Genomic DNA, 14,145 nt, shown 5'->3' on the forward strand with positions numbered 1-14,145 from the left:
CAGCAAGACTCTCCTTCATAGAAAGCGAGCACAAGCAAGCGTCACACGGGGTGTCAATTCGTTGAAAGCGTGTTGGTGCATTGCCACAAAAATCACCTTTGAAGTCTTTCCAAGTCCCCCCCCMCCYTTTTTTTTTTAGTTTCCCACCTTTATAGGTGGGTCGAGGTTGTTACTTGTGGGACAGTTTCAGTGCATTAACTTTGGGTCTCTTCCTACCACATGATAGAGTGGCAAGAATAAGTTCAGAAATACATGGGAGGAACTGAAATCTTGGGGTGGGGTTTGTGCAATTAGACAAACCATCACCACAGCGCTCATCTGCTCTCCCCCTCCCTTTCAAATCCTCCCTCCTTAACCACCTTCTGTTGTCTCTGTTATTTATTTTCGTACTGTTTTTTCATATAAATAATAACTTGTTCCCCAACTTTCTGTCCTCTCCAGCTGCAGCTTCTTTTTTGTTATTCTTTGTCACCAAGATCAGACTTGTCCTGCTATCCCTATGGTTCCGTGGGGCTGGAGGAGAAAGCTAGATATGAACGTGCTGGGATTGTGCCCCGGCCACGCTTGCTGCCGGCAAGTGGGCACGTAGTTCCTCTTGAAGGAGGGCATCCACTGACACCCAGGCTAGTCAGATAGGAAATTTCAGTTCCTCTGCACTGGCATAAATATTTTCTGTGTTTAAAACAACATGCTCAGAGTTTTAAGAAATGGGTGTGTTACATTTTGGTTTAGGATTTACAAATCTTCACGTCCCACTTCTGAAAGCGGCTCCAAACTTCCAAAGACACCAGTGAGAGCTTTGGATGTTCAGCCGCTTTGAAAAGCAGACACCTTCCATTTGTATGTCTAATTATGGACTTTGGAGTCCAAGCTTAGGCACCTGTGTTTTGACAAAGTCGGTCCATAGTACTTCCCAACTCAGTGAAATGACTTTTTGCTAACAAGTAAGGGATTGATCCAAAGCCCTTGACAAAAGACTTTACCTGCAAAGATATGTGATATTTTCTGAGAATTATTCTCTGCTTGACCAATAACTGTTTAAGAGTTTCTGAATTAATGCGGTCTGTAATGAGTGTGTGCATTCAGAGAGCTCTCTTAGCCAGTGTTTTCCTGTATAAACAGTTGTGAAAGACTCTGAGAAGGGAAAGTGGAAAGAACCTATTTTTCTATGGCTTAAATAAATGCAAGCCTATTTCAAACATGCAGTTGTGGAAAAGTTCATCTTGACATTGTGTGAGTACAGTTATAAATGTTGAATCTGCAAATAAATATTATAATGAGAGGAAAAAAATAAATGAGAAGCTTTGGTTTCTGCTCGCTTTTATACCTATGCTAATCCTATGCTAATGACTGCTATTTCAGAGGATCTACTGTGAACTTATGCATGCATTCAGGAGCAGAAGTTGGTCTGTTCTTCCAAAGGTGGAAGATAACTCTTGAGCAAATTACTGGACAGTTTGATCAGTCCAAAATGGCTTTTTTGTTGTAGCTCTRCAACTGACCTCTTCATAGCTTAAGAAAGCTGCTTCTATAAGCAGCGTGTAAGTCTGCAATATATACTTCAGAGATATTCCATAGACAGTAACTCAGTAAAATTCCCAATGACACTAGAAAATGTTATAAAATAGGAAGAAAGATGGATTTTCAGTGAGAAGTCCCAAATTCTGCAATGATTCTGCTTAAAAAAAGCAAGATTCTTTCATTTAATGTATTAGATATGTTTGAGMATCACATTTTCTTGTAGGTACATAAACTGATTTATTTTGAGTGATGTCATGTTGTTTTCCCAACAGATGAACGTGAGGCAGTTCAGAAGAAGACTTTCACGAAGTGGGTTAATTCACACTTGGCACGCGTATCCTGCAGAATTACAGATCTATACACTGACCTTCGCGATGGAAGAATGCTTATCAAACTTCTGGAAGTTCTTTCGGGAGAGAGACTTGTAAGTGCCTGTTTATTTTATATTCACTGGGGTTCTTTTTTGTACCTTTTTGTCATAAAAACTGTGAGTGAACTCTTGGCTCAACTGAAGTCCAGCAAAACTATCAGTGATTTTAGAGGATTCAGAGTTGCACGTGTTCTTTTTAAGAAATGTCTTCCTATGTACTTAAAAGAAACAAAAGTCTGTTGCTTCAGGAACAGCTGGATCCAAACTCCATTAACATATCTTCCTATTGGTTTCAGTAGGAATCAAAGGACGTCTCCTTTTAAGGCTTCTTGCTAGTGAGATGCTAAGTGCTTCCAGCAGCGTACTGACTACCACCGAGTCTGGCAGCAGCAGAGCACTCAGGGATCCCCGGCCCCTGAGACCGTCTCTGTAACGCTGAATTGCACGTGCTGGGGAATGTTCCTGGGCACCGTGGCCAGCTGGCCCCTATCTGCTCTAGTAAACACGGCTGCCAGACCCAGGTGGCTGCACGCTGGCTGCCTGCCTGCCCCAAGACATCCCATCCCCTGGAGCGTGCCTGGGGATTGCTGAGGACAGCTAGTTAGCGAGRGCCAGATCCATGCTGGGGAACACTGTGGCAGTTTTAACCGTGTTGTTAATCATATCCCAGTGCTCAGGAAGGCTCCTGCGCGTACCTGAGTTTACTAGGATAGATATGGCCTGGATTTTCCTTGGTTAGAGGTACATCTGAAATAAATAAATAATGGGCCAAATTCTTTCTTTGGGTATGTTGAGGGAATCCCCTTAATATCAGCACAAGGGGTTGGTGAGTAAGAAAATCCCTATAGTGAAAAATTCTGCTGCATGACAGGAAAACTGGGCTTCAGGCAATGTCCGGGTATCAGTTTTTCACTCGGTTCCTTAAATGATGGCCATGTTCTTAACAACCTAATTTAAAGCAATCTTTTCAAAGAAATATGGGTCTTTAGCTAAGACCTAAGGCTACATGAGGTTGCGACTGGGTAATCACTTGTCATCAAGCACTCCTATTAATGGAAGCTCCATGGCTTAATACCCTGAGTAACGAATTGAACAGATGGCCCGCAGTGTAGTATCTGTACAGTAAGGCAAGAGGGAGAGATTTCCAAATGCATCTGTGATGTTGAGGAGACTCTCACATGCATAGAAGTACTCTGTCCTGGTGCTCTGCAGGTCGAGGTAAATACTTTTCGTGTTTGTCAACTCTRTGTTGCTCAAAATATGTTTCTCTCTGTGCCAAAATCTTACTTCAGTGAGGTTTTAGTGTTGGACGTACTCACGGCCAGTAGCACTGAGATCCGAATCTATTCTCAGTCATACAGGAATAACTGAGATCAGTGTGCACCATTATTTAACAATTCAGGCTACACCTCTGCCACCTCAGCTTAAACCTTCATATCTGCCTGCCAAGATTGGACTTTCAGTGTCAAATAGCAGTGGTGGAGCTCAAACCAGTCGTGTAACTCCTGCTGCATGATTCATTTACATTTTTCACTCCAGGTCTTGAAAAATGCAAACAGTGCTTACGCAGCTGATCTGGTGGGAGGGTGCAGGAGTCACCCGGTGAGAGTGCTGGATCTGCACTTGCATCATCGTTTGCGTATCGCATTGACAGCTGCCAGCACGACCACAAATTCTTATTCTAGCTTCGTTATCTCAGCCTCAGGATGGAGGACATCAGTCTCTGTTTGAACAGCACATTCCACCACACCTTCCTCCGCAAACAAGAATCCAGATAATGCAATTCACTAAACCTTGAGACAATTACACACACTAAAAATATGCTAGTAGGATCAGCATGTAGTTGTTGACATTCTCTGGTCTTTTGGAATTTATTTTAGTTGCTATTGATTAAGTTCTGACATCTCCATGCCACCACAGCAGAATGTAAAGGCATTGTCTTACCCGGGAAGCTTAACATCAAGATGAGAAACCTCAAGTGGTAAGAATGGAATAAAGGGACACAGAAACTAGCCTAGATCATTATTTTAATGCGGTGTATTTATTGATGCGGTAGGACAAGCAGAATTTTGTTCTCATGTTAGAGATCATGACTCGGATTCCAGAGCTGGAACCATATACCTGTGAGGACATTCCTGTATTTAGGATACTAATCTGGGAAAGAGGACTGCTCTTTGCCGTCCCTAAAACTTCCAGCCACGTTTGAGCAAACCCTGCATTTTTCAAAAGATCTTGTGGCTTCTGACTCTGTAAACCCAGAGTCCTTGAAGGTATGTTGGGGAGCCTCCAAGTGAGAGTGTACAAAATAGCTTCAGTTCTCAAACTGGCACTCTTTTGCTTCTTTCTGAGCTGTGACTCCTGTTTGGTAGGAGCTGCCTAGAAACATTTATTCTCCTCAAAGCTCATTATGTCAGTCACCAAAAATGTGGCAGTATGTGGGCTGCTGAAGGTTGCAAATCACTGTCTATCAGGCTGGTTAACACTGCCTTTCTGTTTCTGTGTATGCCCCCACTGGTCCCTATCCATTCATTGTCTCTGGTCTTAGACTGTAAGTTCTCTTGACATAGACCTTCACAGCTACCTCCATCATGACAGGTACGTCTGGGCATTGTGGACAGTAATAACACCAATAAATAAGAATGACTACGTAATTATCACAGAGTTGTTTGGACCTGAAGGCATGAGCTGCAGCTTTCTTCAGTCACCCGCTGCCTTATAAATAGAAGGGCAACGTTTACATCTTCCCATCTTCACTCAGTTATTTCCAGTCCTAGTTTTTAGTCCAGATCTTAACTATTTAAGGTCCTCAGAATGGCACAATATTCAAAAACAACACGATAGCGTGCCACTGAGCAAAGTGGGGAAAGAATCCAACCAGTATGAAAAGACAGTTGTAATTTTGTTTGCGCACACTGTTAACCAGCTTCTCCCAAACAGAAAAATAAAGCCGAGAATTGTTTTCCACATAAAATTGAGCATTTAGCTCAGTTTCTTCCAGAACTAGATAAAGGCTCGATAATTTCCTTAGAATTCCTGAATGCTCAAAGGTCAAATTGTTTAAGCAGATCCTCTCTAGTGAATTCTGTCACGTTTCCTATTGGAGAAGGGAAGATTTTTGAAGTAATATGGATCTTCCTGATAACATGCTTGTGAAGATTTTGAGTTCGTGTAAATACCATAAGCAATGCATTCAGCATGCTTTTTTTTCCTCTGGTTAATTTTGTGGACCTGTTAGCTTAATAGAGGTGAGACTCCTGCCGAAGGGGAACTGGTAGGCTGTTCTCGAGGCCATTTCTGTCTCACGTTGAGGCTGTGCAGGAGAGTGTGGCAAGAGCAGCCACACCTTGTACAAACAGGTCTCAGACTTCTCTTCCCCTTCTTGTCAAAGAGCAGTGGGTTAAAACCTGTATGACCTGCCTAGGCAGATGTTCAGTAAAATTTAACCTCCTGTCTTCTGGGGGTGCCCTACATTTTTTTGGCCAAGTTGTCACCATGTTCTGGTTCTGTGCAGGGGTTTGAAGTGGCTTCTCAGGCCATTAATAAATCATAGTTTGAATGGCCCTAGTCTACACTAATAATAAGTTGTTGTAGTCCCAACAGGGAATTTCTGAGCCAGAAAGTCCACCCAGAAGTCACTGTGGCACTAGAAAAGTCAGCTCTTTCCTGCTCTACGGGGAGCTGAATGTCCCCTCTGGATCAAGGGGAGGTTGGAAATGTATTTTGCACTGCTACAAATCTAACCCCAGCCTTTGGAAACCATGGATGGAGCACTCAACCGGCTTCTTTAGATCAGAAAGAAACAACTGCTGTGGAGAAATAAAACTTTCTTATTTCCGTGCATGATGAGGAGGCAGAAGCTTAGGTGAAACATAACAGCATCAGGAAGCATGTAGAGGAGCTGCATGCTACAGGCGGACACTAAGGGGAGGAGAGAGGACAGGCAGTTGCCCCGCTGGCAGTCTGCGCCATCGTGAGCTTGCTGCCCTGGGCTCTCTGTCCTGCYGCTGCGCCCCGGCGGTCGGGGTAAGCCTGCGCTCACATCGGTGACGTTCAGTGGAGGCCAGTGCGGACGCTGTGAAGATTGTCCATTCACCAGATTTTAGAGGTCCTCTGGGTCTGATTTGATTGTTATGTGATCTATTGTGTGTCCTCTGCTACTTCCCATAAAATCATTGTGCTTGTGGGGAGAAAAATCTTGCCGGTAAACGAAGGCTGTATTTCCTGTATTCTTCATCTGAGAGCAGGTGGTCATATAGGTTGTGGGAGCAGGTGGCCTCAGGAACTAAACAAAACACCTGTAGTGAATGGTATCAACTCTGTCACCTTGGTGCTGGAGTTTCTGACAGCAGAAAAGGCATTTTTAAAACATTTTCTGCTAAATAACTTGGAGCATTACAGCCTAGTGGAGTTGCTGTTCGGGTAAATGAGAAGGACTCCTCTAATTTGTGGGAGAACAAAATCAGGTCTTTCGTTGCTTCTTAGAAGCAGCCACGGTAGCAGCAGCCCTTCCCATGTTTCGGGAACATCGTCATAAAAGCAACGCACCTTGTATAAATTGTAAACACGGAGCTGGGGCACCGGCAGGAGCGAGCGCAGCCCTGTGCCCCCCAGCCGTGGGCTCCTCTCCCTCCCTGGGAATCCGTTTGTCCTTTGCAGTTTGCAAGGTTAACTTAAATCTCTGGTCCAGTTTAACCACATGCTTGGGTAATAGGTAGCACCAGCAGCAGGGTGGATCCGGGATCGTYCCTGTTGACAGCAGTGGGTCTGTGGCTGGGTTAAGCTGATAATCATGTAACCTCACTCTCACCCTCGCTTGCGCGAGGGGCAGTTCATCCTATATGGTGGTGTTTGGGCATATGTAAGTATATGCATAGGGTGTGCGTGCAGTTTGTGCCTCCTCTGGGGTCCTCTCGCACCCGAAAGCAGTGCCGGGTTCTTGGGAATTCACCCCCTCAACGGGGGACGGTGCTGGCTCTCTCGGCTGTGCTGCCCTGCCTCTGAAGGAGAACTGGCGGCGACCGAAAACTGAAGTGAAACTAATGACCTCTGAAGCGTAAAAGCGTCCCGAAGGGCATCTTTCTAGCAAGCGTTTCATCTTTATGTCACACTGCTGTTCAGGCTGCTGCTTCTGGGGAACATAATATGGCTCTGGCTGAAACTCTTCCCCTTGAATGCAGTCCGAGGAGAGGATTTTGTCTCGACTGTTTCCACGGCTGGTTAATTATGTTCGCTCCAGACAACAAAGAAATTATGTCAATTAGTAGTTTGGCTGAGTACCTTTGGTGACAGTGAGCACTGAACAAGTTGTTCAACTGTAACGCTTATCTGCAGAACAAAGTTCCTTTAAATTTATTCAGTTTTACAACTGACTTTAACATGCTGTTAATATAGTCATGGCTTTTTTCATTTACACTGGGTCTTCATAAAAATGCATTACTTTTGTGTGGCTACTTCCCCCTCCCCCCCCGGGGGAGAAATTGTTTGAAATAAATCTGTTCTTTTATTTCCATAACATCTGTCTGTCTTTAACTGCTCAGAAAAGCAATGAAATTTCCTTCTCAAGGTGTTTCATTGACTAGCTTAGGGTCCAAATCTGAACTGCTTTTTAAGAGAATGTGTGCCTGTATTTGCAGATGTTCTCTGGACCATTACCAATTCCTTTTATTGCGTGCATATGCCAGTTACGGGCTTGTTTCGTATCTTTATCTTTGCAGAATCTTTTTTCTTTCTAAGTGTGGAAGAACTTGTGCTGGCGAAAAGAAAAGAGCATTTTAGGGCATTGTAGTAGGCATGGCATAAACCTAATGAAATTGAATATCATCCAGATAGTGAATGAATCTACTAGACTGAAAAACTGAAGGAAGTAAGCAGGCAGAATATTTTGAAAAGCAAATGAAATGGGCTTCAACTTCTATTCAGAAACTTGCTCCTGCTCTTTGTGAGGTCCACGGTTAAGCTTGGTACCTGTCACCACAAGCCCTTCTGGGAGGAGCAGCCGTGGTGGTCCCTGGCTGCCAGGGCTGGAGGCAGCCTGCAGCGCGCAGGGCAGCTCAGCCCCGGGTGCTTGCAGGGTGGGACGTGGGCGTTCGGCGCTCCGGCTGCGGGTTTGATGCCCACTGCCATTATCCTTGCATAAATGCATGGCGAGGGGTATGGAGTGGTTGCGCCCCTCGAATCTGAAGAACAAATATTTGTTCTGCAAAACTTGAAAAGCAGTATTTCTGGCTGGTAGCGGCCCACCTGCCTGGACTGAACAGTTAACAAGCACCTCTTCTTCTTCCACCTATAGCAATGTATGTTTTTCTTCTCCCTTTTGCCTTCTAGCCCAAACCAACTAAAGGAAGGATGCGCATCCATTGCCTGGAGAATGTTGATAAAGCCCTTCAGTTTCTGAAAGAGCAAAGAGTGCACCTGGAAAACATGGGGTCTCATGATATTGTGGATGGGAATCACAGGCTGACACTTGGCCTTATCTGGACCATTATCCTGAGATTCCAGGTAAAGATCTATACGTGCATACGTAAATGCACACACACGTTTGCGTTTTCCATGCTTGTTTGTAATATGTTTTATTGTGCTTATTAAGTGTGGAGTGCTCCCAAGCCCTCTGGCATGATGGGAGTGAAAGGTGCTTAGCATCTGGCAGAACATGCTTCAGAGCTTAGAGGACAGAGTATAAATTAATCTTAATGGTACTGCTGATCTGTTGTGACAGCCAATGGGAGTTAGAGGCTTAGGTTTCCTGTGTGCAGAGTCAGATGCTTTTATTTTTATAGTACTATTAATTATGAAGCCCCAGAACCCAAACAAACTCTGTTTTATTTTTATTTCCAGAGAGTTTGATCTTTTAAACACTTAAAATAATGTCAAGTTGTTTGTGAAGCTATCATGTTTCAGTTTTAACTCGTACTGTTAATGTGCATGCAACTTGCTTCTCTTGTTACCGCTGAGAGCCAGAACATCCTTCTAAAAACTTCGACATTTTAGCTTTCTTTAAGCTTCACTTAAAGCTGTGTGCACAGTGAGTAGGGGTATTTCAAGCTCTTCAGATCCATAATAAATGATGGGGAAGGGAGTTCCTGCCTGAACGGAGGGGTACCTCTACCTGTTCATGGGGGTCCTGCACTGAGGCTCTGTGTGCAGATCCGGGGAATGCTTTCTAGGGAAAGGAAGATCCATTTGACAGACTGGTTAATGATTCGCCTCACTGATAGTACCAGAACATCTGGCAGATAGACATACATGCTCTTGCAGACCTAGGGGAAATGCTACCCTCAGCTGTTCCTACCTCTGCAGTGGTTGACAGTAACCTGGCTGACTTTGCCCTGAAGCGAACTAGGCGCACCCACAGGAGGTGTTTTAGTGCCTCGGCTGGAGGCAGTGATTTCTCGTTTTCCAGCAAGATGCACGTTGGTCTTTGACCTCAGTCAGCAAAGGCTAGAAAGTTCTTTTGCAGAAACCCGAAATAAAAATAACATTCTCTTAAGTTCCATGTTGCTYGGTGTTTTTCCTAACATGAAAGCGTTTTGCCTGACTTTCAGTGATGGCTGTGGAATTTCACCGAAGACTTTATATTAGCTGAACAGCAGTTGTGTGGTACAATACTTTTTAAAAAAGTATTGAGGTATATCCATAAGATCAGATATATTTGTTTATCCTTATGAAGTAAGAAGTGTTTGTCTTCTTTCTTTCTTTTTATAAAGTGGATAATGGCTGAGAATCCAGAATATATCTTTGTGATGCTGTTAAGGGCAGACTGTTTTCTCCAAGCTTGGTGTCAGAAAATGTGTTTGCTCCTATGAAACTCCTGGTTAGGTTTTGCCAGTAGATTCCCTGCAAGGGCCCTTACCTGCCCTAGGTCCTTCACTCTGCAAAGATGGGTGTGCTCAGCATGCTGCAGGATGCTTACAGCGCCTTGCAGGATGAGACCATAATGCTGTATAAAACAGGTTTTGCCTTGACAGTTGGAAATAAATATTCTGGTGAAGTTTAAACCTTTTTGTCTATGGACTAAACAAATAATAATCCTCCAGTATAATAAAGGCAGATGAAGCTTTCTTTTGACATGAAGGCACTTAAATGAAGAGGAGCCTTATGTACTCCTTCCTTGCCACTTGGGTCATCTTAGATTTCCCTTGTTACTTACATTCTGATATAAATTTATTTCATCTTTTCAAAAAAGGCAAAAAATTGTTTTCTCAGAGGTGAGCTAATTAAAACTGCTTTGTTACTTTTAGATCCAAGATATCAGTGTTGAAACTGAGGACAACAAGGAGAAGAAATCTGCTAAAGATGCTTTGCTTTTATGGTGCCAGATGAAGACAGCTGGGTGAGTGTAGATTAAGTGGTTATCTCTAAAGCTCTTCTTATAGCATTTTGAGTTTTCACTGAAATCACTTTAAATGGGCAAACACATATCTCTCCTTAAATGGATTGAACCAAGAGGAGAGAACTGATGTTTACAAGTCATAAAATTCTGAATCGATTATGTTATTATGAATTCTGTATAATAAACATCTGAATCTGAGAATCTATGAATATGTAGTAATATGACAATTCTTTTTCATTCATACTCCGAAGAAATAATGATGCTTTGGATGTTTGCCACCATCTTTTCCCTCTTTCCCTATATAATGACATATAGATATGCAGAAAATAGCTTTTTAAAACAATTTCATAAGCTTTGTCCCAATCTACGGTTCCTTTGGAAGTTGCGGTAGTTGAGTCCATTCTTGTAAAGAATGATATACCATTTGTGACATGTTCAGTTGTTATTGTCAGAATGAAAGTGAATTTAATCTGAGTCCTGAGCTTCTATTTTTTATCATGTAATCTAGGAAAGATATACAGGGACCAGTCCTGTGCCATCTAAGTTACCATCAAACTCTCCCTTTTGACTACAGTGTGAGCAGGCCAAGTTTGAGCTGATGATTGCTATGTTCTGTCTGCATCTGTGTGTATTGACTGACTAGGATTTTCTGAGCATTAAAAACTGTTCTTAATTGTGATGTCTCTTGAGGCAGACAGCCATCCAAAACCTGAAGACCAAATGATACTATTTAGCGGATTTTATTTTTTACTTATTTTCAAAGATCATACATAAAATTACTTCTTTTTCAATGGCATAAGATGCAGAAGTGTATTTTACATCTCAAAAGTGCTGAAATGTGTATTCTGGCATTCATAAAGTATCCCTGTCGTGCAGACATAATGTCTTTTTTATATCTATTCAGCGTAATGCAGTGGGATCCACCCAGCAGGGTGGATAAAATAGCAGCAAAGGTGAAGGTTAGTCTCCTGTCTTGGCTGAATCATCTACTCTAAAGTAGAAGCTGGTGGCAGCAGAATTTGTTGCACAGAATACATTTTGAGAGCTACAAGGAAGATAAAACCAGCTGGCTACTGTTTCTTTCTGTCTAGTTATATGGTTTAGCCACATGCGTTTCTAGCATGAGCTTGAATATCTGTGATTATCATTCTGTTTTTTCCACTATGAAGAGGATTTTTCATAAATGGAAATACTTCCAAAATGTCTTTCTCTAACAGTAACCTTCTTGCATAGGTAAATATCCATTATTTATAGGAATTCAATAYGTTTCCCCCATGAAACATGGATGACCATGTAATTAATGAAATGGGCACTTTTGCATTATTCTAGTGATACTTTGTCTTCTCGAGAACTTCATTAAAAGTCGGTTTGTGAGCAGCCTGAACTTTTTTGAGACTCCTAAAATACCTGAATCACCAAGCAAATTAATTCTGCCTCTGCTTATTCATGGAACATGAAGGTGGTCATCACGCATACATCTTGTTTAAAAGTCAGATGGTGAATAGGGTCAGTCCTTGAAGCTGCTCATGACAGCAGACCATTTCAAGGAAAACTTAATGTATTATTGCTCCTGTGGCACCTGCAGCCATCAGAAAAGGTTTGACTCATCCCTTTTCATCCAGCTGTTCCTGCTCTTCTCCTAAACTTGACATTTTGAAAACCTCTTCAGTTCTGTGCCAGCAGCTGAGTCAGGAACGGGCTTTAGGCTTGCAGGGATTTGGAAGTCCATAGGCTGCAGATTGGGCAGTAAGTTATAAAATAGTAGCTTCAAGTGATTTCTTTGAGGGGCATAACATTTACAAGAATAAATGAGAAGTGCTTACCTCTACTGTCAGTCTGATTAGGAAACAGTCAGGGTGATAGATAGTCCATTGTGGGATGGCACTGTCCCACCCTTATGTTTACAATAAATTTAGCGCTCCTGCTTTTAGTGACAGGGTTGCAGAGCTGCAGCAGGGATGATATATTGATTGTGCTGTTTCTGTTTTGTGTTGTGTCAGTTATCCCAATGTCAACATTCACAACTTTACGACAAGCTGGAGGGACGGGATGGCTTTCAATGCACTAATACATAAGCACAGGTATGTGTGAGTAAATGTCTTTAGGGATTTTGAAAGCTTAAACTGCTGCACTGCACACTGTGTTCTGCAGTTACCTTGCAGCTTGATTGCAAAATCTGTGGCAGGGAAGAAGCTGAAGAATTGGGGAGAGTTTTACAGCATCTTGCCTTTCACRCTTGTGGTCACTGTGAGCTCATCTGGGCAACAGCTTCTCACATTGCAAGTCAAAACAGGTTTTGCATTTAGCCTCAAGAGAATGAATTATACATGTGAGATTGTCTTGCTTTGTGACTGACCAAGCTGGAAAAAGGGTTTTATACCTTACTGAGTAACCTATGGTCCGGCCGAGCAGCCTGGAATACAGGGCTGGAGGGAAAGAAATCACTCTGAGAGGGATGGCAGGATGCAGTGCAAGGCTTTGACGTGGCTGGGGAAGCCACTCATTGGCAAGGTCTGCAGGTGAAGTTAGTGGGACAGCTTGCATGCTTACACCAGCACGAGGAGAGACTACCTGAGCCCAGCTGTGGCTGTTAATTTCTTTCCCAGGTCACCTTTTTCCCTGGTAAACTCTCCTCACTTTTTGTCACAGACTGGGTTCTGCTGTGCTGGCATATGCTAGGCATTACTTCACTCCTTTAATACTCCTGTTCAAATAGAGAGGGCTACTGGGGAAGAGAAACCTCAGCAGTGTGAGGGGCCAGGTTTTCTGAAGACTGCGGATTTTATTTCATTTGTTCATTTGAGGGTGGCTGCACTGTGCTTTGGGAAATCTAAAGAATTTTCCGTCCTGTCTAGGCCTGATCTGATTGATTTTGACAAGCTGAAGAAATCGAATGCACACTACAATCTGCAGAATGCTTTTAACCTTGCAGAGCAACACCTTGGTCTTACTAAGCTCCTGGACCCTGAGGGTAAGATTTCCTGCCATTTCAGCACTTTACGGCTCTTTGTGGGTTCTTCTCTCCTACCCCTCCTTATCCCAGGGTGCTGTTTGGTGACAGCTTTTTGTGCAGAAGAAAGAGCAGCTGGCTGCTGTGACTTGCCAAGAGGCACAGCCAGCGCGGGCAGGAGAAAAGGCAAGATGTCTCCTGCAGAGGACTGCGCAGCGGGAGCACAGGAGCTCTTAATCCTGAGTTTATATTCCCCCACCTGACAAGATCGCTGGGCTGGCCATATATACAGAAAACCGTTCCAGTTATAGACATCCTTTTGGCCTGCACTGAGAAACGGTGTCTGTAAGCCAAAAGATGAATAATGTGGATGTCACCAAATTGTTAGCAGCCTCACTCACAGGCTGTCAGTAAGATATGGGCTGTGCTTTCTGGTGGGTGTGCGTGCTCATAGGAGGGCTTGCAGCACCGGGACAAGAGCTTCCTTGTCGCGGGGCACGTAAAGGTCACGCGCTTGGGCACGTTTCTTCTTGCCGATTTTCCAGTGCCTGAGAATTGCTGCAGGAGAGGAAAGCATTTGTTTTCCATCTGTGTATCTCAAAAGATTTGCCTGGACAGACATACAATTAGTTTCGAATTCCTCTCTCTGAATGCTGATACAGCCTCAGCGTTCCTAATTAACATCGTCTGTCGGCTCATGCAGACATAGAGGCGCTAAATAAGTTACTCAGCAGGCTGTGGCAAAGTCTGGCACCTGACTCAGGAGTCCCCCAGGCCCGCAGCCCACCAGCGCGGGCTTTAACAGCAGTCCACGCTAAGGCGAGCAGGTGAAGGAGCACTTCTCRGTGATGGACTTCAGTGCTGTACAGTGCCACGTAATCCAGAACCAGTCCAAAGCCGCTGGACTCGCTTCTGATTAGAACCTAAATCTTAGGAGCTGAACTGCCACTGAACCCATCTCTCTGACTCTTGAAC

At 43.6% G+C, this 14,145-nt stretch overlaps 1 protein-coding gene across 2 annotated transcripts in view; it reads left to right on the plus strand.

Moving 5' to 3' along the window:
- Nucleotides 1-14,145, plus strand: part of SPTBN1 (spectrin beta, non-erythrocytic 1) — a 103,437-nt gene that overhangs the window by 42,612 nt on the left and 46,680 nt on the right. For both annotated transcript variants that reach the window (XM_026074386.1, XM_026074387.1), the window contains exons 2-6: nt 1,794-1,945; nt 8,216-8,389; nt 10,129-10,220; nt 12,221-12,301; nt 13,076-13,191. In XM_026074386.1, coding sequence (XP_025930171.1) covers nt 1,794-1,945; nt 8,216-8,389; nt 10,129-10,220; nt 12,221-12,301; nt 13,076-13,191 — 615 coding nt within the window. The remainder of the gene's footprint in view (nt 1-1,793; nt 1,946-8,215; nt 8,390-10,128; nt 10,221-12,220; nt 12,302-13,075; nt 13,192-14,145) is intronic.

The sequence above is a fragment of the Apteryx rowi genome, unplaced genomic scaffold (assembly GCF_003343035.1).
Source record: "Apteryx rowi isolate R43461 unplaced genomic scaffold, aptRow1 scaffold_387, whole genome shotgun sequence".
In the NCBI taxonomy this organism is placed as follows: Eukaryota; Metazoa; Chordata; class Aves; order Apterygiformes; family Apterygidae; genus Apteryx; species Apteryx rowi.